Below are 19,962 nucleotides of genomic sequence, written 5' to 3'. Positions count from 1 at the left end.
GCTTGCTGTAGGTACGCTGTTGCTTCGCTTAAGCACTGCTTGTGCATGCAGTGTGAAACAGTCATTACAATGGTAATTGTACCACCCTCCTTAAATTTATTAAAATAAATATTAGAAATAAGGGCATAGATGAACATACTCCTAACATTTATTTGTAACTCTATTTAATTAAATTTTTATGCTTACAAAATAATCTTGAATGCTTTCTGTAATTTTTATTTAAAAAATTTTTTCATTGGCTTTTTAACATCCTTAAAGACATTCCTCCCTGAAGCACCTGGATGGTTGCATCAACCAATGTTTCAGTTTCTCGTTTGCAATGAACCACCATTTTGGCTTGAAGTTTCATCCCCAAGGTGCTATAGGATACCACAAGCATATAATCTATTAAATATCTACATTTTAATATCATATGCTGTTTAAATGTGGACAGGATCCACTTAGGGAATCTGGTTCCCCCAGCTGAGCCAGGTTTCTACCAAGGTCCTTTTTCTCCATAAACTAGCATCTTATGGAGTTTTGTGTTCCTTGCCACAGTCGCCTTGGACTTGATCACTGGAGGCCTAAAGACAATTATTTTTAAGGAAGGATTTTCAATCACTTTATTCATTTAAACTGCACAATGAGGACTTTAAGCCAAATCAGTATACTTTTTTGTGAAGCTGCTTTAAAACGATGTGTGTTGTGAAAAGCATGATACAAATAAATATGACTTGATTTGATTTGTGAATAGAACCGCGCCCCTGAATAAAAGTAGCTAAATATTTGTGTACTGAGCACAAGTATATCTTAGCAGAAATAGATATATTATTGAGACTATTTTATTTAATATTTCTTTGTATTCCACCCCTTATCTGGAAATATGCCAAATGGAAAAGGCCGTTTAAAGATCATAGAAATTGCCTTGAGAGGAAGTCGTGCTAACTAACCCCTTTTAGTACACTGTTTACTTTTGAGGGCTACTTTGAGAAAACAGATATTATTATGTGAGTAACAAGACTAAACTTCTTCATAACAGGAAGTTAATCAGATATCTATCGCGATAGTGAGCTGTTATATTGAAATTGCATTTTCAAAATCATGAATTTAAAATTAAAAAAAATAAAAAAATAAGTATGACGGAACCGATGAGTGCTGACAGTACATTAAAAAGCTTCGGTTGAAATAAATGGAGCCATGGACGAATCGGAGAGGATCCTGTAAGGGACTAGATTCTGAGATGCAGATACCTAGTGAGTAAACTAAACCGCCTCAGGCTTTCTTCACCTGGGCTTAAATCATTTGTAACTGTACCACGAGTTACAGGTCCATTCTCCACCACTAACTCGGCAGTGAGACAGTTCTACCTTTCTGTTTTATCGCGATATCGTTTTCGTGGAATGAGAGTGAATTTGCATTCATAGAAAGCTTGCCAACAGTGTGATGCAAAGCCTTGGGTCGCTGTACGGGGGAAGGGGCGATGTCATATTGATCTTATGTGCTTCTCACTGAGAGTACTCAGAAGCAGCGCCCCGGGCTGGATGCGTCTGTGTTCCAGTCTGTCGATGTCTTTTGTACAAGTAGTTGAGCTGTCTTTGTACGAGATTTGTCGTTTTTAATCATGTGTTTGAAAAATGCCAAGTTGCTTTGCGAATGTTTTACAGTTCAGGTAAGATTCTACTATTTATTATATTCTATATTAAATTGTTAGGCTACTGCCTAAATTAATATGTGCGTCTAGCAATAGCCCATATGGGACGGTCTCACACATGCAAATTCGTGCTTTTATGCATATTTGTTGTTTCAATTACATTTCGTCGTTTTTTTTAGGTAAATTCATGATGAATGCAATGAAATGCAAGCAAAATGAATGAATTCCTTCATTCCCGTATCATTCTTTTTACCGGTATGCTATTATGTTTACAATTAGAAAGTGCTTTCATTGGTATGGTGGAGTAAATCAGCACTGGGATAATAGGATCATTCTTTTCGAAATGATTAGAAATCATTGACTGAAAGAAAAAAATCTATGTCAAAAGCTATGATAACCCCTCAGTGTGTTATCACATTGATGAGTTCAAATATTGGATTGTGAAACAAGAAAGGTACTTTTAATAAAGGAAGTGATGTAGAATTGGCTTACAGGTTATTTTGAGCTTTCAACATTGCTTATTTGTAATTCTATTGTGTCAGAATTTCCCAAGCATGACCTGGTATCTATATGAGTATGAGGTTTAAGTTATAAGGAGAGCTGACTCACTCAGTATAAAAATTGCTGCATCATCAAACCTTAAAAGTGAGACAGTGACTTTGCAGAAAAAGATCAGGAAATAATGTGTAATCATAGATAAGTGATTTATAGTAAGTGACCATAAATAGCTTCTCTTATGGCATCTACTGGAAAATGGAAAACATGTGTCCTTTGATCTTAACATACCATACATAAATTGTATAATTTATTGTAAGCAATATTATGCAGTACATCAGTATGAAACTAGAAGATCTCAAATGTGTTTTCAAGTGGAGGTCCACTTTCTTATGTTATAATTTGGATTTCTATTGTCAAAGTCAACTTTACTGAAATATCCATCTAGTGCTGTGGTGGATTTTTGTTCACAAAGTCAATATATTGGTACTGGAATATATAAAAGTCATATTTATCTGCAAATTAAGGTCAAGGTCCTTTGTTTAACCAAGGGTAAGACTTGCCATTGTGTCTGTGCTCTCTCTATCTCTCTTGCAAGGCAGAAAATAGACTCTAGTAGTTGGCATTTTGTGTTGGCACTTTCTCTGTTACCTTTAACATTGGCTAAGATCCTAACTTCAAGCCTTTAAACCCATGGACACGCGACACGTGGTTGGCTGTGCCCTCTGCTGAATAGTGAGACTGCATGGAATAGTCGCTCCTCCTCTTCCTGTTTCTATCACTTTCTCATCCAGAGACAAAAGAGGTTGTGTATGTGTTTGTGCAAGGATATGGAGGGTTAGCACATTCTTCATCAAATAACTTACATGGGCTGATTTTAAAAGGATCAACCTCAAACTGTCTGAAACAAAACCTAAAACAAGTAGACAAATAGAGTAGAATAGACGTAAAACAAGGAGTTCTGCAACAGATTGTATGGCCCCTACAGAGCCTGGATCATTGATCAAGATCATTGAGTCAGTCTGGGATTACATGAAGAGACAGAAGCAATTGAGACAGCCTAAATACATAGAACAGTAGATGCTCGGAACCGCCTAACTGCAAGCAACGTTGAAACACTGCGCAAGTGTACCTTTAATTGCTGCTTTTTTTAAAAGCACTGGTGATCACACCAAATATTTATTTTTATTTATTTATTTTACTGCACATTGGATGAAGTTAGTTGATTAATACAATTATTTATGGCATTATTTTTTAAAACATCCTCACTATACAACATTTTTCAGAACTACCTAAAGCTTTTGCACAATACTGTATTTTACAATATATGTAATGCAAAACTCCAAGTGAGCCCAATAGTAGCTGGGTCACTATTACTGATTGAGTGACGTATGGGGGCTGGCTAAAGGAAATAAAGCAGTGTTTACAGAGGTAATATCCATATGTTTAGGTGTGGGAGGCCATTCTGCCTACATTTAATTAAATGATGTGACTTTAAAATGCTAGAGAGTTGGTCACATGAAATCTAGTTCCAGGAAAAGCTTCAAGGGATTGGCTGATCACATGTCGGAAGTGCATTCTGTTGCTTTCAAGCTTTCTAAACAGTGGATCTCTGTCCACCTGTCTTTATACCTCAAGACCAGAGAACACATTTATGGCCTGGGCATCTCCAGAGGGTAAAACTGCTTTGATTACAGTCTTACTGTGTCATTGCCCGCTAAAGCTGAAAGACCACATTCAAAATGTTACAGTAAGAATATAAAAGCTATATGTTTATATCACAAGCTAAATAGAATGAATACTCATTCACTCAGCACTCATTTGCCCTGAAAATACACAGGCAACACTGATGGCCTCAGCAAAATTACAAGAAAGTAACAGGAGAAGATTACTGAATTATGGCTCCTATTCTGGAATACCATTTGTTGCCACTGCAAATATGTATTTTAATTGTTGCATTTTTGCTTTGGCTCACACATTAGCTTTCACACAATCAGACATGCATGTGATAGAGGATTAGAGGTTGCAAACCAGACATACACAAACACTCTTTGTGTAATCTGTTTCTCTGTGTCAGGTGGACAGAGATCCACTGTTTGGAAAGTTCTGCCCTTATTTTGTGGGTGTGTCTCCACGTGTGTCTTTATGGATAAAAGATGTTTGATTTGTTGCATTTTCATATGTTTTTCATACCAATCTTAATTTCTTTTACAGGCCATGATTTTGATTACTGGTCTCTTGATCTTCTTATTTAATGACTTGTTTGCCTGTTTTTACAATCATTGATTTCTTTAGATAACAAGTCTTGTACAAAGAAAGAATGCAGTCAATTGACTCCTTAAAGCAGTTAAGGGTTACGAGTGTTTATTGTAAAGGAAAACTGGACAGTATGGCACTTAAAGGAATGTTTCCTACAAAAATTATAATTCTCTCCTCGTTTACTCACCCTTATGCCATCTCAGTCTCGTGACTTACATTCTTCTGAGGATAACAAACAAGGATATTTTGATGGAGAGGATTTTTTGTGCATTCAATGATAGTCAGTGGTGTCCAACACTTTCAAGCTCCATGAAAGGCATGTCTTGAAGCTTGATTATACATTTACTCATGTTTGACGCATGTGCACAGAATGTGTACATGCATAGAGCATGTGTGCAATGCTCCACGCATGAGTCAAATGCAGGGAAAACAAGCTGCAAATCATGAGCACGTCAAGGAGACTGCAGATGTAAAAGATCTATAGTGAAAATGAGTTACATTTTTATCCGTTTCTCACTCAAAACTGATTGCATCACTTCAGAAAACGTCACTTAAACCTCTCAAGTTGTATGGATTACCTTTATGCTGGCTTTATGTCTTTTTCAGAGCTTGAAAGTGTTTGACCCATAGACTATGAAAAAAAACACCTGATATCTCCTTTAAAATACCATTGTTTGTGTTTCACAGAAAAAAGAAAGTCAAAGTTTGAGATGGAATGGAACTGAGATGAAAGAATTATAATTTTTGGGTGAACTATTCTTTCAACAATGTGGAAGGCAGCCAAAGCTTTAACAGATGATGGAATCTTCAGATGGGGAGCTTGAGATCAGATGTCTGTGTTTATTCATTGACACGGAAAGGTTTAGATCAGGACGGGTGAGGAGTTGGTCATATAAGACAAAAATCACTCAAGATTTATCGAGTTTTCTCTCCAAAATGCTGCAAACCCTAGTAGCTAGTTTTGTTAAAATGTCCAAGATTTGTCTTTTCAAAATCAGTCAGGTTAATTGCTTTTGAAACATTGCAGGGCAAATGTGGTTCCCTTAGGAAACCACAGTGCATACATTTAGCATGGGATGTGCAATGTCTTAATATAAGTATTCTGGTTTACTCTTGAAACTTTGTATTGTGGCAATACCATTATTGTTGGCTCACTTGTGTTTTTCCAAATTTGTAAGTCACTTTGATAAAACCGTTTGGTAAATGTAATGAATGGCAGTATATTACAGATGACAAACAAAAATATAACAGTATTTACTCTCACTGAGTACTTTATTGGGAACACTATATGGTCCTCTACAATTATACAGAGTGTTTATCTGAGTTACCGTATAGCCTTTCTGTCAGCTTGAACCAGTCTGGCCATTCTCCGTTGACCTCTCTCATCAACAACGCGTTTTTGTCTGCAGAACTGCCGCTCTCTGGATGTTTTTTTAATTTTGGCACCATTCTGAGGCACAAAATCTAGAGACTGTTGTGCATGAAAATCCCAGTGAAAAAATCAGCAGTTACAGAAAAATTCAAACCAGCCCAATCACTGAGAAAAGAAATCACTGAGATCAAATTTTTTCCCCCCATTCTTATGGTTGATGTGAGCATTAACTGAAGCTCCTGACCTATCTGCATTATTATATGCATTGCACTGTTACTACACAATTGGCTGATTAGATAAACGCATGAATAAGTAGGTGTACAGGTGTCCCTAATAAAGTGCTCAGTGAGTGTATGTAACAATGGATATATACACTAAACTAGTAGTTAGTAGTAGTCAGGTGGCATTATGTATTGTATACACTGAGTGTAGACAGTAAACAATACAGTAGAATACAGTCTCTGAAACATAACTCTCTATGTTACAGTGTCTATGGCAGTGCAGTGAGTGAAGTGCAGGAGGAAAGATCATTGTGTTAAATAATGTGCGACAGGGCTGTTAAGTCTTAGCTTGTGGAAAGAAACTACCGGAAACTGGTTGTTCTGGATTGAGTACTCCTTAGGCCACGTCCAAATTAAACTTTTTCTGTTTTCTTAAAGGAATAGTTTACCAAAAATGACAATTTGGTGATAATTTACTCACCCTCAGGCCATCCAAGATGTATCTGAATTTCTTTCTTCATCAAAACAGAATTTAGGATTTTTAGGATTTAATTTCAGGCCTCCTCCTTTAAACAATGCAAGTGAATGTACTTAATTTTTTGACAGTCCAAAATGCATATATAGGGTTCATCAAAATAATCCACACGACTGCAGTCGACAAATAAATTCTTCTGAACCTAAACAATTGATTATTTTTAGAAACAATACTTACAAACTTTTTAACTACAAATGTTCACTTCCGTACATCTTTGTGATGCGTGCTCATGAGATATGCTTGTTGGTAAGGTCACACGTGGAGGAGGTGGCAGGAAGCACGGCATTGTTTACAAGAGAAACTTGCACAGACCAAGCACCGTTCAAAAAACAAAACAGTCCAAAACAAATTCCAACATGATGCCAACCCTACCTAATTGAGCCCAAATACACCGATGAGGAACTGAGGGAGATGGAGGAGGCTGCAGCAGTGGCGCAATCTCAAGTTTCGGGGAGGCAGAGATCTATGGAGACATTGTGGTGCACATGGAGTAAATGCCAACCAATGCCAACAGAGGCAGAGAGCCTGTGCTGCCACGATTGGACCATAGCAATCCCACCATTGGAAACAATATGCGAGGCAGCTATTGAGAACACTCCAAGTCATGGTTGCATTACCGAACATAATGGTTTTCCACCATTACTGAGCCCCAGCATTTTAGAGGTATTTTTCATTTTGCCACGAATAAACTGGAAGTGCTGTCCAATGCCAGAAGGACCCAATGACACCCTATCAGTAGAGTAAGTTTCATGTTTTGTTTGTTACTATAGCTACTATATAGAAATATATAGGCTATATGACAAAGTTTCCATACATACCTGAGGTCGCTGGAAAAACAGCATGGTCACAGCCAATGAATTCAGATATCGACCCTTTGTTTCTTTCAATGGACTGAAATCCTCAGGGGTAATATATTCACTGCACACCCTCCAATATTTGAGAGAATGTAGAAGTGTACTGTTATCCAGGTTCAGCGCAATATCCCAGAGCTTCTATCGATCATGATCGGCAATAGATGAAAATTTAATATTTTTACTGGTCTAATATTTTCTTTGGGGTTTCTGAAGGTTGAAGCATCCAGGATAGACACACCAAATTATCATTTTGAACAATACACTTATACAAATGCAAATCTACAGCAAAGACAATTAAACTTATGTAAACAAGGACGCACTTCCTGCCTCCTCCTCCTCCTCCACGCGTGACCTTGCCAATGAGCTTACGTCGTCCCTCTCATGAGCGCACGTCACAGAGATGTACGGAAGTGAACATTTGTAGTTAATAAGTATATAAGTATTGTTTGTTTTCTAAAAATAATCAATCGTTTGGGTTCATAAGAACTTTATTTGTCGGCTGGAGACATGTAGATTATTTTGATGCACCCTAATTATGCATTTTTGACCGTCAAAAAAAGTACATTCACTTGCATTGTTTAGAGGAGCAGGCCTGAAATGAAATCCTAAAAATCTTATATTCTGTTTTGATGAAAAAAGAAACTCAGATTAAATTATCAGCAAATTTTCACTTTTGTGTGAACTATTCCTTAAGTCATCATATTCCAAAACATATGCAGTAAAAGAGAGTGTTTTCGAAAATCTAAATTTTCAATTCCAGTGTAGATGAGAGGTGTAAACATAAAATCAATAAAAAAAAAAAATTTCATCCATAAATTGATGTATCATTTTTAACTTATCTTCATTTGTTCTGTGTGTGTCAGGACTCTTTGCCTTATTGCTGATGGTGCTGGAGTGGACCCATCCCGGCCTGTCCTCCCCATTACGCCCCATCTGCGACCTGCGTGTCCTCGACCATTTCATCAAGGAGGCTTGGGATGCTGAGGCTGCCATGGTAAGAGACAGGCACTCGACGGCTAAAGCCGTGTTCTTAGAAATACCTTTATTTGTAATTCCAAGCACATTTTGATAGAATTCTCATCATGTGAACGTTCTGTCTTGTCATCTCAGAAAGCTTGTGAGGATGACTGCAGCATTGCAACAAACCTCACTGTTCCTCTGACCAGAGTTGATTTTGATGTGTGGGAAGCTATGAATGTAAGTACCTGTTTGCAACCTGTTTTGAAGATCAGACACTATAAAAGTGTGCTCGCCAATTTTGGGTGTAGGCATATTATTAGTTCTGTTATGAATACAAAAGTGGTTAAAGTCAAGGTCAATATATTTATAGAGCACATTTAAAATCAACAAGTGTATAAAAAGTGCTGTACATGGGCAAATAAAACAATTAATTAAGGGAAATAAAAAACAAGATTGACATTAAAAACAATAAAAAAAAGTGATGAAACTATTCATGTAATACATTAACCTGATAATGTATATAATGTATATAAAAATAAAAACAATGCACGAATGCCAGAGTAAGCTGACAGATTATAGGCTCCTCTCTATGGTAATATATAAATAGGTATATTCAAATGCTTTTTTTTTTTAAGATATTAGGAACAGATCATCCGTGTATGTGGACTTAAATATCAGGTAAATTTTGTTTTAAATGCTTGAATTTTGAAGGATTTGCAGGTCCAACAAAAAAGGTCAGATAAATGGATAGACAGATATGTCAATGTCTATGGGATTTTTGGCCACTTTGAAGGTCTGATAAAGGAAAACCAAAAGTTTGATCAGTTAGAAAATACATAGCACACTAAATCAGAACAGTCTGAAGGTCTGTACCAAGTTTGGTGGATATAGCTTGAAAGCTCCAGGAGGAGTTACAGTTTGGCTTTGTCAAGCCAACATAACAAAACCTGCTGGAATTATTTTATTGGTTTGATCAATATTTATTTACACATCAGCCTCCACTAAAAAGTCCCTCATAGACCACAATTGGAATACAATAAATTAATAAATAACATGTGGTTAACACTCTACATTAAGTTTCCTGGAAGTTTAACAAGTGTATGTATCTGTCAAAACAGGTAGAGCAGCAAGCTCAGGAGGTCCTGTCAGGCTTGCAGTTGCTGTACCAGGCCATCAGCTCATTACAGGCATCTAATCAGACTGATGTGCTACAATCCCACATAGATGGGAGTATTAGAAACATTGCAAGCATCAGACAGGTTCTGCGAAGTCTCAGCATACCGGTGAGTCACAAATTCCCTTGGAGAGATATCTATAGGACATTTGAGTGTATATGTGCTGATTCAGAATCTGTTTTGCTTTGGGATGCAATGTGGGAAATGGCATACTTTACCGCATATTGCTTATGAAATTACACAAAGAACTAGATTTAAGCCACTACCACAATCAAGGTTGCCACGGTCTTGAAAAACACGGAAATATCCGGGAATTTTAATACTGTGATTTTCAGGCCAGGGAAAGTCATATGAATTAATGAAATTCAAAATAGTCTTGGAAAAGTCATTTTTCTAGATATCCTCCATGAGAAATTGCTCTTTGTAAGTGCAATTTCTATAGACTATTTTATGATGATTTTCATTGATTTGGAAGGTGACGTCTTTGTTCCTATAATGCTTCCAGTTAGTTGTCAAACTTATTCAAAACAACAGCGGGAGACGCTTCATTCGATTTTCACACGATTTTCATATAATGTCAACATTAAAGTTTGGACCATGTCATTTGGTAGCTAGATGCTCCCTGGATATCTGGAACTAACAAAAAGGAAAGTGTTTACATTCCGATAAGGGGAAAAAAACACAAATTTACACATGAACCGCAGCAGTGAAGCAAGATGGCTGGATACGTGCAGTACTAACAACTGTAGGATATGTAGCACACATTTTGATAGGTTAACTGGGTTTTTAAAAGTTTGACAGTAAGAGTATAGGTGGAAAGTTAAGTTAGAGTGTTTTTTAACGGGCTATAAAAGTGACCTTGTAGAGTTATCATCCAATTATTATGAATGAAGCTGAACAAGTCACATGCTTACAATGTTAACAGCTTCATTGATTATAACATACTTTTTACACTGAGAAAATAATTTTAAGCATAAACTACGATACGCTTGCATCGCCTCTCTTGTGTAGATGCACTCAGTGTCTGCAAGATACATGTCTGAATACGTCACTTCATGTAAAACTTTAATGTCCTGAAAGTCTTATTTAAAGAATCCGGTAATGACACTTCATTGTTTATTTAAAAAAAATAAAAAAAATTTTTGTCCTCCTTGACCAAAATTGGGTTATCTGAGTTACTGTAACCTCTCTGTCAGCTCGAACCAGTCTGGCCATTCTCCATTGAACTCTCTAACCAACAAGGCAACAAGGCATCCACTCATTGATGTTTTTTGTTTTTGGCACAATTCTGAGTAAACTGTAGAGACTGTTAAGCGTGAAAATCCCAGGAGATCAGCAGTTACTGAAATACTCAAACCAGTCCATCTGGCACCAACAATCATGCCATGGTCAAAATCACTGAGATCACATTTTTTCCCCCATTCTTATGGTTGATGTGAGCATTAACTGAAGCTCCTGACCTGTATCTGCATGATTTTATGCATTGCACTGTTGCCACACAATTGGCTGATTAGATAATTGCATGAATAAGTAGGTGTACAGGTGTTCCTAATAAAGTGTTCAGTGAGTGTATTTACAGTATAAACACTATATACATATTTATTTATTTACACACACACATATATATATATATACACACACACACACACACACACACACAAGTATAATAAATTATATAGGATTTATAAAGGTTACTAAAGATATTTGCTTATGTGTGTGTGAACATATCCTCAACATAAAGCTGTTTTCAGCTATAGCTGAGCTATATTTTGAGTACAATTCAAAACCATATAATGTGAGAAGCTTACACACTCTTTTTCTGTCTCTTAGGAATTTGTGCCTCCATATAGTGGTGAAGAAGAAAAGGAGACCCAGAAAGTATATTCAATCTCAGAGCTGTTTCAGGTCCACATCAACTTCCTGCGGGGAAAGGTGCGTCTTTTGCTCGCCAATGCACCTGTCTGCCATCAAGGTGTCAGCTGATAGAAACTTAATGGCAAGGGCCAAACTAATTTGGGCTCCTCAAACCAAGAGGCAGGAGATGGACTATAACTGAGATTAACTTTTGCGGAAGGATAGAGTCACAGAGGATATGTTGCCAAAGTAAGAAGAACTGACCAGTAGCTGAATACTTTGAAAGATTACATCATAAAGGGAAAAGAAGAGAGACAAACGTCTGTACTAATCACACACTACATCTTCCAGAATGCTAAGTGCCCCCTATGGTAGAGATAAGACTTTCTTCTCTCAGAGTGTTAAGCATTTGCAAACCGACTTGCATTAACTGGCAAAATCAATGAAAAGGAATATGAAAATGCAAGAAATCACTCCAATTTCCCCATATGACTGATGCTCAGCACAACTGGGAATGTTTATCCCAGACTATTTTAAAGTGGTTTTTTTTTTTATCACTTATTACATTATTGTCATTATTTATACAGATTGTATATTTCTGAGAGTTGGAATCACTGGCTTTTGCAGGTTCTTCTCTGAAGTTATTCAGGAGAAGAGCTCTGTTCCTCCATCTATCATGGCCTCAAGCACCTCCAAACGTTGAATTGTTGATAGAGAATACTTTTTTTTTAATATTATGCACTATGTTTTATTTTAATATCAGTGTGTGTGTGAGAGAGTGAATGCACATTTGTATGTGTGTGTGTGCCTTTGAGAATGCTGCAGGGAATGTTTAAGGGTCAAGGGAAAAAGTTGTAATGCTGAATTGTTACGGGTCAGTTGGGGTGAAAAGGAGGAAGGACTAGATTGCTGCTTGTGTTGGGAGAATTGGAAGCTTTCGTGAGAGCTAATGAGGCTCTGTGTTAATTATCGCTGCTCACGTCTGAATTACGTTGAAGAACATGGTCTTGTGTGGATAACAACATTTCCAGGAAAAATATTGATTAGTGTGTGTAATGAACATCCTGCCTCACTTCCACTTCACTCACGATGCTGCATAATTGCCTTTGTGATATGACCATAATGATGACATTTGTTTATCTTTTTCTGCTCTTTTTGTTGTTGTGGTAATTCTTGTATGTAATACTTGTTAGTGTTATGGCTAAATACACTGTTTTTTTACTTCTGTCAATCAGTCACTGCCTGAATTCAACAAAATATGCTTGTAGTTGTTTTTTCCTGTTAGTTTGTTGTTGTGTGGTTCTTTACCCACGTCATTTGATATTTAGTATTATTCATAGCTACAAAAAATAAATATTTGAAATATAAAAACAAGGAGAGGAAGTTTGTCTTTTTGCCTTATGAAGTATCTCATGAGAATGATCCAATACACTTCTCACCATTTTGTAAATACTCTACATGTTTCCAAGGTTAATGTTTAAAGTAAATGGTCTACACTTATATAGCGCCTTTTTAACCATAGCGGTTTTCAAATCGCTTTACGCTGTGTCTCATTCACACACCAATGACTGCAGAGCTGCCATGCAAGCAGCTAGCCTGCCATTGGGAGCAACTTGGGGTTTTGTGTCTTGCCAAAGGACACTTCGGAATGTGGACCAGGGATCGAACCATCAACCCTGTGATTAGTGGACAACCCGCTCTACCACCTGAGCCACAGAACGAAACCTTTTGTAGGTATGATAGTGAGAATTTCAGGCATTTATTATGCCAAGCCATAATTGTATTAAAAATTGAGCATTTTTGTCTCATGTTGTTTCTCTCTTCTTCTAAAGGAATTTAGTCACACCATTACATATTTCTGTCCATTACTTAAAATTATTCATATATATATATATATATATATTCTTAAGAATATAATTATTCTTATATCTATCTGCTAATAACCAAAATCATCAGTCAACTCCAAAATATCAACTCCCAATCTGGACAAGAATGGTTATGCTACAAGGCCACTTTTAACAAATTCTTCACTCTACAAGCACTTTGTTTCAGCATATTGTGGAACATTTTACTGAGCCACCAAAACAGCTGAAGGAATTCTAACAGCTATTTCACACATCCCCAACAAACACCAACTTCCAAGGTTGTTAGGCTTTGTTGGATCTGTGTGAAAAGGACCAGCAATACAACTCCAACAGACAACTTAAGAGTGCTTGAATTGTTGCCATCTGTTGGGTTAGTGTGAACTAGCATTAGTATGTTTCTCCTAAGAAAATCAAAGCTCGACTCCCCATACATTATAAAATCACAGGCTTTTATCTCCCCTTCCTCAGTAAAGTTTTGGAATCCACTGAGCATGTTTAACAAGAAATTACAGAACTTTTAAAAGAATGCCCTCTTACACAAGATCACCAGGTGATCAGTGCATGGCTTCACGACTCTTAAGAACCAACATTTTGCATCACTGCATGTTTTTAACATTTGTAAGCTGGGATAACCACCCATCAACCAAAAGTACATTTATGAAAAAACGAGCAGCTGTTCTTCACAGTCAAAAAGCCGCTTATACCAATATTTTGCTACTCAACCATCCCAAACAGGACTTTTTGCTTGAATTTTGTCAACTCTACCAATCCCCAAAAATAGTGAGCAGGTAATGCCATCATTTTTGTTTTATCTACGATTTTATGAAGCTTCAAGTCACAACATCTGGGTGTTTATCTTGGTGATTTGCAGGTATATGCATGAAAACAAACATCAATACAGAACCACGCTTTCTCAAAGCAGAAAAAAAACTATTTGGTGATATATATATATGGCACATTTCCGGTCATTTATTGTTTGTTGAAGTAAAAGTAAAACATTTCATAACAGCACAACAATGAATTTAATAGGCAAAATCAGTTTCCAGAATTTCTTGTTTCTCTGGACCAGTACGCAAGACATAAGACATGCATTCCTTTAAAGCACTGCTAAACACCATAAACTTTCAAATAATATTCATGAAGTCCCACGCATTGTGCTGGCTTTACGGATTAGGATAAAACACCTTGATATGGATGGCAGAGTTATTGCGGGTGCGTGTGAGTGGCTCTCCAGCCTCATCTGGATCCTCGGGCTCCAGATCGTCAATCAGTTCCACAGTGGATGTGTTGGCCGCCAGTTGCAGCGCACCCTGGCTGGACGTCTGCAGTTGCAGGGCGATGTTAATGGCCCGGTTAATAGCCAGACCCAGACCGTGGATGCAGATTTCCCTGTGAGTATCCAGAAGCTTCTGACACCTCGCCAGCTGGGCCTTGAAGTCTGTTTTCATATTGACATAAACATCGTTTCGTCGTTTGGGCAGTTTGCGAGGCAGGCGCTTACGAAGCGTGTACTCCATTGGGTCCATTTCTAGAGTGGAGCCCTCAGGGGTGGGCAACACCATTGGAGTGTGGGGTACAGATGCACACACCGGGCTTCGTGGCTCAGCCATGTCAGGAGGTTGATAGTGTAGAAAACCACTGTACAAACACAAAGTTAAAAACATTATTTAACATTTAAAAATGCATTTTTCATCCCCATACAGAAGTGTGATACATTTCAAATAAGGAATCTCCAACCAATGTAGGAATCCAGGCTTGAAGTACCACATTCAGAGAGCGGTTAGCACAGCTCCAGCTGTACATGCAACAAACCTACAGCTGATCAAAGAGAGCTGGTTGGACCAGAGTGCAGGGGTCCCAAATCGCATTTTATGATGTTGTTTCAAACTAAATTTAAATGAGTATCCAAAAAATATGGCATTTATGGCTAAAGACACTGTAAGCCAGTGAAATGCGACACAACCACAGTGAGACACTCCAAAAGCGTCTGTCTGAAGCAAGGGGCATTTCTAGGATCAGTGGATATTCGGAGTTTAGCTCAGACCTCTGTGGATACGAATGAGGCTATCCTCTGATGAAACAGCCAAATATAAAACACTGAATTGGCTAAAGCAAGTTTAAATGTTGCATCTGTGGGGTGTCATTTATAAAGTAAATCTTAAAATATTACTTAAAATTCAACAAAAAGGTCCCACTAGCTTTGGTTAACATTATGTATTTTAAGACGTAGTTTACAAAAAAGTGTGTCCCTTTGAGCATTCAGTAGTTTGATGCACATTTGAAGCACACAGTTTAATAACCTATTATTAATTTGTGGAGTGTTTTAAGTTAAAGGATTGCTGGCTGCAAGTAGGCTAAAATAGGTGCTTATATGACAAAAAATTATTGCAAAATTTTCCAAGTTTGTGATTTTCATGTCATCGTGTCTGAATAAATTAGCTTTGCATAAAACGCAAATGTCCTGGTTCGTGACAAAGTTTGCAAATTCCTTGAGCACATCTGTAAATTACTCTGCTTTCAGGGTGATGTATGCATCTGGATGGACCAACTCTGCTGAAGACTATTGACAATAGAAAAAAAAAAAACATATATACATACATACATGTATTCGTACATGCCCCGATTATTGAGGGACAATAAAATGTTCACATATGGCCATATATCAGATTTTCATATTGGCCCAGTAGAAATTAAACAACTCTGCGCACATAGATGTTTTATATTTGGTATTTTATAGTATATAATCGTATTTTATGTATGGCATTTTATTTTCAGCACCTGTTCGTAAGCATAATTTTATTTTACCAAGCCAAATGAATAAAGAACGGTAGGCTATCACGGATTAAGCAACATGCTGAATCGATTTACGTTTTTTCATGCCTTTGCAATACCTTGAGATGCCGACGCCTATCTTTCTCGATGAATAGCTGGTAAACACAATAATCGGTATGCGTGTTTCCTCTGCAGGTCTCTCTTCATGTGACGAAAGAGCTCTCACGCGCACCGGAACTGCTTCTTAAAGGCGCTTTCTATGATTTCATAATACAAATCACTAGTTTTGGAGGAAACATTATGTACTGTCATTTATACAATTATAAATGTATCTCTATAAAATAAATGTTAATTTAAGTGTCTTAGTGCCACTATGAGGCTGGTAGCACTAAAATAACGATCATTACGCTATTGTGGTCTTTTATTTTGAAGGGCCACCAGTTTGGCGGTGCTATAGTGTGTATGAAAAGCTTGAGGTGCTCCGCCTTTTTTTACTCGACCTAAACTTAAATTCATGTACACTTTTATTTCATTCGTAAGCTCTTCTAGTCCTAGTTGTAACTTGGCCATATCGGACACATCGAGTCACATCCAAGCGCACAAAAAGCAGCTGGACTCACTGAGAGAGGGGCCGCAGAGGAGAAGAAAAGACAACACTCAACTGGGCATTGGTGTGTTTTGTAACTTTATTATGTAGCAGCTGTCAGATCTGCAAAACTGCGAACTGTGTTCGTAGCATTTGATTTACCTGCTAATAAAATCTGTCTAGCTTGGAAAGTAATAATAGAATTACAACAGCAAATCATTTGAACAAGTTACTTATTCTGTCAGCTTGGTTTACTTGATTTAGACAACACTGGGTTCCATCAAAAAATGAGGCAGCATTATACATTTAGGTGAAACTGAGAGCTGGAGTCATTGATTTTCAGTGACTGTACCGTTGAACCAAGTTTCAACCATTAGAGTTGTCAAATCAGTGAATGGATTACAAGTCTATAGTGCCACCTACTGCATGGGCATTTTCCAACAGTGAGTTCCTGTTTCTAGCAGATATTGGAAGTGGTGAGGGAGTATCTGCAAGGAGCGACAGCCCAGGACCTGCCCTCCAGAGTCCGCCACAGGTGGAAGTTGAGCAGCCCCCAGACCCAGAATTAGAGTGACGGATGCTAGGATACCTGTCTGACTTGAATCTATCTTTGCCAATCGATTCCCTTCCGATTGCCAACCAGCTAAACACAGTCAGCATGCTTGTGGATGTGTTTTATTATGAGCATCCTTGAATCGCTGAAGTCTGTGTCTCTCTTTCTCCCTCACCATTGTTTTATCTCTCGCTTATTTACTTTTACTCAGTCTGAATCTCCAGTTTCCCAAGCCTGCATGCAAAGTCTCCTACTCTAATTTTCTGGTTCGGCCGCCTTCCGTCACTGCTTCTACATCCTCCTCCTCCACCCTCGTTACGCCTGTCGATCACACCAAACCATGGGCTATGATCGGGAGTGCAGCCTAGCCACAGAGAACTGCCTTCAAAAGAAAAGGAGATGACATTCATAAAAAAGAGCTCCAGGCTCAGCTCCCCTTAGCTTCAAGCACCGTCTTCTCCTCTCAAGAGATCGTCTGTCTCACAGGCACCTGCATCCAACCTACAGCTTATTGGATCATCTGGGGGTGGAGGGGGTGGGGCTGAGAAAAAGGGGCAGGGCAATAAGGTCCAAGCATCTCACCTGGACATGGAGATTGAGAGTCTACTGAGCCAGCAGTCCACCTAGGAACAGCAAAGCAAAAAGGTACAATAATTAAGAAGCAAGTCAGTAGAACCTTCCCCAAATGTCTGTTTGTATATGTACATTTATATGTATGTAGGTTCTGTGTCATGTGAGCCAAGAGATCTTAGAGCTGTTGAACACTAGTTCAGCGAAGGAGCAGTCAATTGTGGAGAAGTTCCGCTCGCGAGGCAGAGCTCAAGTGATTATGGGACCAAAGAGGAGTGTGTGCAATCTGGGGAAACACCCCAGCCCTGCACCATGCTGGACTTCAGGTCAGCCCTCACTCAGACACAGGATGGTCATCTAGTGAGTTTATGCAGATTATTTACTCTGTAGTTTTTAAATGTTTTATGATTTAAAGGGAATTCATTTAGAGACGCAATTTCTTGATTACAGTCTAAAGGCCTATTTACACTAAATATGTGACAAATTTGTGAGAGACAAACTATTAACGAAAGTTCTGTTCACACCGAGACAGAAACAAATAAAATAAAATAAATACTTCACCCCTGTACAGTTGGCGCCGCTGTTTTAAACATTTATTGTGGTGTATGAATCTTTAAGCATTCAGCTGTCAATCCGTTACATTAATATCTTTAATGCGGTTAATTATCTCATTTGGAATAACCATTTCATTATGTTCTTTCCATGTTTTTGATGCATTTAGAGGAGTATAGAATCTGTGTTTTTTTGCAAATGAGATAATTAAAGAGCGCTGTTGCATATGTCCAGTGTCTTCTCTCTTTATATTAATGCATGTATCTTGCAACAAGTATATTCTATGGGATCAAAATCCCGTCAAAAGTACTAAAGTCACGGATTAAAAAATAATACGTGTGAATCAAAATAATAAGCATGAATTAAAAAATAATAAGTGCAGATAAAAAAATAAGCGCAAAAATAAATAAAAAGTGCAGCTCAAAATAATAAGCACAGATCAAAATAATTAGCGCAGATTAAAAATAACAAGCATGAATCAAAAAATATATGAACATTTAATATATGCTGCTGCAAAAAAAAAAAAATTCTTACGTGTTAACAGACTATGATAATGTCTACTCGGACAACACATTGTTTCCTAGAGCTGGCAGAAAATACTCTAAACAGATACAAGCAGCGTATCTATCAACCACAAATAATAGAATATTGAGCAGCAGACGTCAGAGTTGTCAGACGTCAGAGATCTGTTATTTATTTTTTTTGCGCTTATAATTTTTTTATCTGCGCTTATTTTTTGATTCACGCTTATTATTTTTGGATCCGTGACCACAGTACTTTTGATGGAATTTTGATCCCATTATATTCCAAACAATGTACATTAAGTAAAATATGATGCATAACATTTAAAATAATGTAAAATAACACATTTATTAAATTATTGGGTGTTTGTATTACATTCAGCGTTTCTTGTGAATGGTGAGAAAAAGAGCACCATTACAGGATACTTTGTGTTATTTTATCCTTGCAAAAATAGCAGTGAGGTTCAGCAATTCATTTGTCTACACTTGTAGTAAAGTATTGCATGTAAACTGTCTTTTCATGAAATATTTTACTATGAGCTTAGTCCAAACTACGAGTGTCGAAAACAAATTGCCGGACTTAGCTGACATTTTTATTACCTGTAAAATACAACAGGCACAGTAATATAAATATTAAATGATGTACATTTAAGAAAAAACACCAGGTATATTATATATAATATTATATTATATAATATGAGGTAGCACATTACGTAAATATTCTAAAAACGAAATATTGTGTTTATAGCAGAGACTAAAAGCATTTCAAAGAACTAAATCGAAAACAAACGAAATTGTTAGCAGAGCGTAAACGAAAACCGGAACAAAGTGATGTTCAATTGGAAACCGGTTATAATCGGTTAAAATTGTTTTCCGATACGTTTTTACAGTATATTTTTGGAACCATACTACTTCACTTTCCCCTAAAACATTTTACGTGCTTTGAACCTGAAGGAAACTGCTGCATCACACATTTCTTTTTTCTGTATCTGTATAGTTACTTCAGATACATGTACAGCTAATCCAGGTACAAGGAAAACATATCATAAAGTACATTACTCAGTTGTTTACAAGTCTTCACTGAATTATTGTTAGATATGATTCAATAATACAGATTTGATGCTGCCGAATTTTGACTCAGATGAAGATCTTTAATTAAAATTTTAATTAACTGTTAATTAACTGTGT

General features: G+C 37.3%; 2 protein-coding genes and 1 pseudogene across 2 annotated transcripts; 2 read left to right on the top strand and 1 right to left on the bottom strand.

Moving 5' to 3' along the window:
- The first annotated feature begins 1,462 nt into the window (after positions 1 to 1,462).
- LOC127661412 (erythropoietin-like) lies at positions 1,463 to 12,694 on the top strand. The gene is made up of 5 exons (XM_052152108.1): positions 1,463 to 1,648; positions 8,230 to 8,360; positions 8,477 to 8,563; positions 9,445 to 9,609; positions 11,332 to 12,694. The coding sequence occupies exons 1-5, from the start codon at positions 1,633 to 1,635 to the stop codon at positions 11,482 to 11,484; spliced, it is 552 nt and encodes a 183-aa protein (XP_052008068.1). The 5' UTR covers positions 1,463 to 1,632; the 3' UTR covers positions 11,485 to 12,694.
- Positions 12,695 to 14,169: 1,475 nt separating this feature from the next.
- On the bottom strand, positions 14,170 to 16,203 carry pop7 (POP7 homolog, ribonuclease P/MRP subunit). The gene is made up of 2 exons (XM_052153469.1): positions 16,112 to 16,203; positions 14,170 to 14,858 (listed from the first exon to the last, which is right to left on the bottom strand). The coding sequence occupies exon 2, from the start codon at positions 14,828 to 14,830 to the stop codon at positions 14,384 to 14,386; it is 447 nt and encodes a 148-aa protein (XP_052009429.1). The 5' UTR covers positions 14,831 to 14,858; positions 16,112 to 16,203; the 3' UTR covers positions 14,170 to 14,383.
- Positions 16,204 to 16,462: 259 nt separating this feature from the next.
- The window catches only part of LOC127618197 (N6-adenosine-methyltransferase subunit METTL3-like), a 40,981-nt pseudogene continuing 37,481 nt past the window's right edge, over positions 16,463 to 19,962 (top strand).

This window comes from Xyrauchen texanus, chromosome 2 (genome assembly GCF_025860055.1).
Source record: "Xyrauchen texanus isolate HMW12.3.18 chromosome 2, RBS_HiC_50CHRs, whole genome shotgun sequence".
NCBI classification, from domain to species: domain Eukaryota; kingdom Metazoa; phylum Chordata; class Actinopteri; order Cypriniformes; family Catostomidae; genus Xyrauchen; species Xyrauchen texanus.
The sequence above is the reverse complement of the archived record's forward strand: the minus strand, read 5'-3'. Positions and strand labels throughout refer to the sequence as shown.

Bases quoted from the DNA above. Each gene is read 5' to 3' on its own strand.
- LOC127661412 (XM_052152108.1), top strand. The intron at 8,361-8,476 runs GTAAGAGACAGG...TTGTCATCTCAG, and splicing joins GGGATGCTGAGGCTGCCATG to AAAGCTTGTGAGGATGACTG. The intron at 9,610-11,331 runs GTGAGTCACAAA...TCTGTCTCTTAG, and splicing joins TGCGAAGTCTCAGCATACCG to GAATTTGTGCCTCCATATAG.
- pop7 (XM_052153469.1), bottom strand. From the start codon at position 14,830: ATGGCTGAGCCACGAAGCCCGGTGTGTGCATCTGTACCCCACACTCCA.